The sequence below is a fragment of the Monopterus albus genome, unplaced genomic scaffold, assembly GCF_001952655.1.
Source record: "Monopterus albus unplaced genomic scaffold, M_albus_1.0 scaffold47.1, whole genome shotgun sequence".
Classification (NCBI taxonomy): domain Eukaryota; kingdom Metazoa; phylum Chordata; class Actinopteri; order Synbranchiformes; family Synbranchidae; genus Monopterus; species Monopterus albus.
The window spans coordinates 749,843-753,391 of NW_018127927.1; the positions used below are offsets into that span (position 1 = coordinate 749,843).

The window sequence follows — 3,549 nt, forward strand, 5'->3', positions numbered from 1 at the left end:
TTCCCTCTGGTACCAGTCTTTGTGCCAAGCTAAACTAAGTGACAGCTGGCGCTTCATTCTGACAGCAGAGAGTACCCACAATGTAAAATTACTGCTTTAAGTCACCATATAGCCTGTTACTTAAAGTAAATTTACTGAATATAAATGTAAAGGTCTTGTGTATTGCTGCCATACCTACAGTACATTGGTTGTCATGTTAATGATGCCCAAGCTTCACATGCAAAAATAGGAAGCAAGCCAGCATTAGGCTTAGGGTTGCAACAGCTATTTATAATTCATTTATTAAGTTTTTTTAACATCTCATTTATTGATTTACATGTACTGTTGTGAATCTTGCTTCCATTGCACATATTTGTATTTATTGCTGTAATCTTTGGATCAAGTGTAGTCTGAGGGCTCAAGAGTATTTTCTTTTGACCATGTTCACAACATGTGTCAGATTAATTTTCACCCCTTCAGTTATGGTTTCTTCATCAGAGGAGGGAGTCATTTGACACATTCTCTGGTGTTATTTTCACAGTCGCATGGCCATTTATGTGGTGCACTGCTGAACTCACAGGATATGACATCAAGCAACACCCGCTTAATGTCACATAGGGAAAGTAAAGAGAGGAATAAAATGGTTTTAATCTGGTTCACACTGCAACAAGTGCAATCTGAATCACATTTCAAAACATATGAAAGTGGTTAATGTCAGAGCTGAAAAGATCAGATTGCATGTGTGTGTGTGTGTGTTGTTTAAGATTGTAGCAAAACTGAAAACGCTTGAATCAAGTGTGTATCAAAATGCTGGATTTAGTCGGCCTGTGTAAATATGTCTTCGGTTCCCTTAAATCTCAACTATACTCCTCTAGGTATGGTCTAAAACCTCTACAGACTTTTTAATTGTTGTCCTTAATCTGCGCTAGTTCAGACCCCAGGCACCACAGGACAGGCTCCTGGATAGACTATTTAATGTAGATAGACTACACAACACAACTAATGCAAATACATTTAAGTTCTCTGTTCACATGCTGAATCAATACCTTGAGCCTAGCCTGAGGTAAACCACTAATCTGCCTGATTAAAACACTTCAATGTGGTACTACATCTGGAAAGGAAATAACCTCTTTATCAGTACTTAGTTCCTTACTTTTCTTGGTCTGTCAATACCTGAAGAGTAATTTGTTGCAGCATAACTTATAGAAATACTGTAGGTGCTAGTTCCTCTAAGTCAGGTCTCTAATGCCAGGGCCCTTTCTAGCTTTAAACTGTATTGGCAGTACTTTGGATCCTCCGACCAAGACCACAATGACTTTTCCACTGTCTAGAGTCAAGACAAAGTCACTGTCATGGGGTTCCCTCTGGTCTTATGTTGTGTCCTATGCTACACTGTCAGCGTGTTTTATTTGTTGAAGTAGTCAAATTTGTCTTCACCTTGTTATTTCTCGTTATAACCAATTAGCATCTGTAGCAGGCCAACTGACATTACCTGCAGAAGAAGAGTCTTCATGGTCGGAGCTCAGATACCCATCACTTCTCCTGTCAGGGGTGCTGCACCCGGAACCGCGGGAGGCTCTGCGGTGAATCTGCGGAAAGGACGGAGACAGCCTGCCGTCGTCGCCAGAATCAAAGTCCCTGCTGTGACGGAAAGGCCGCCGGGTGTCCCGGTAGCTCCTCTGAATGTCCATGCCGATGGACTTGGGTGTTAACAAGTTATTCCTGACGAAATTCGCATTCAGCTCCGCATCCTCGTATTCCCGGTCGCTGCTCTCCTCGTTATCATTCGGCTGAGAGACGGTGATAGGAGCCATGTCCCCTTTCGGGTAGTTGGGTTTCCGTGGCGGGACAGGGATGGGGACGGGTTTGCCTGTCTTGCCGCTAAACCTGCTCCGTTCCCGGCCGAAGGAGCTGGTGACCCCCGCTGTGCTACCTGCCGTGTGGAGCTTCACGCCTCCAGAGTCGGACACCTTGGTCCTCTCCCCGTCATTCTCATCGTCCCGCCGCAGCGGTTTCCTAACATTTCCCGTCTTAGAAAGACCAGATGTGTCTGCGTTGAAGTTTTCATCTTTACCTTCAAACCTTTCCGGATCGTTTTTCTTCTGTCGAACCATAGTGGTCTGCAGGTAAATCACCTTGAATTTCTCCTCCGCCAGAGCCTTCTGGAGCCTCTTCAGGTTGGATTTACATGTCTCTAGCTCCGACTCTATGTCCTCGACAGAGTGTAAGTCCATTTGCGGCACTTCACCATCAGGAAATTCATTCCTCCAGTGTTTCGCAAATTCCTCCTGTTCCCACATGTCGATGTTCACCTTCCGCCAGTCCAGTAACACAACAGTCTGAAAGTGACAGCGACTGAACCTAACAGCTCTGTTTGTCGCATATATCCACCTTACACACTCGTCATATTTCCTGAGGGGAGGGGGGGGGTCTGCTTGTCGATATTAACTTGACCACTTTCTAACCATCTTATACCACCCACACATACAAATGGCAGGCGTATCTATACACGGAGCTTCTGCATGTTATGCAAATAACAAGTTTACCACTACGCCAAAAAGTTTCAAGACTTCCTGTATCGAAACGTGCTACCTTCAAGTGTTGTTCGGACAAGTGCAGTGCCTAAGCTGTTTTCATGACAATAAAGTAAAATCAGAAATTTTGCTTGTTTGAAAAAGAAAACGACATGGCTCCAGCAGATTTAAGACCTACTTTCTTTAAGATTACCAGGCAGGAAACATTTCTAGGTCAAATTCTTAAGTGATCATATACCTGTATTTCTATTTTTACAATCTATTGTAGCGTGTTGGGGAGTCAGGGCGGCATCATGGACACACTCACCCAGACGGTTAGGTCTGATGTGGTTTCCCACTTAGCAGGTGTTCTTGGGGCTGGAAACTTTGGGTTAGTGGGTTATGTTTCAGTTTTGCAGGCTCCTTTTGGGGGGAAATGACTGTATATAAGTTTGTGTTGTACAGTGTTGTGTTCTGATAATAAAAACAATGACTACCCAGAGTCATGCAGTGTATGGAGCATGGAAGCCTGGAGAAAAAGACAGCCTGGCTCCAGTGTCATTCCTATACAGAATCCCTTGAGCAAGCTTGCCACAATATATTTAAAAACAACAAGGAAAAAACGAATAATTAAAGACAAAATCATTATTTATCTTACATTTTGAATTTATACAACCTCTATAATAATGTATGATAGGGTAGAGTTGGCTGGGTAAAGAAGGGTCAAAGACCAGAGCTTGTCTTTTTCTTGCTTTATCCACAACAGGTGCAACTGCACAGAAACAGAACACACACCAAACGCACACAATCCCTGCCAAACCCACAACTACTGTATATACAGCCTGCCCAAAGGGGCTTTCTGGGGGACTGTGCCAAGTGTCTCTCCTCCCCCAACACTACAATAGAAATAGTACTAAATATTTACTAACAATTTTTCATACTGCTTATATCCCCAAATAAAATAAGTATTATGATTTGAGTAGGCTACTATAGCAAAATTCTTTGTCATGCAAAAACTTTTAAATCCTGACAGTACTTGAATATAACAATTGCTAGT

At 42.9% G+C, this 3,549-nt stretch overlaps 1 protein-coding gene across 1 annotated transcript in view; it reads right to left on the reverse strand.

Moving 5' to 3' along the window:
• Positions 1-2,570, reverse strand: part of abr (ABR activator of RhoGEF and GTPase) — a 141,467-nt gene extending 138,897 nt beyond the window's left edge. The window contains exon 1 of the mRNA XM_020600481.1: positions 1,472-2,570. Coding sequence (XP_020456137.1) covers positions 1,472-2,279 — 808 coding nt within the window. The 5' untranslated portion in view covers positions 2,280-2,570. The remainder of the gene's footprint in view (positions 1-1,471) is intronic.
• Positions 2,571-3,549: the final 979 nt, after the last annotated feature.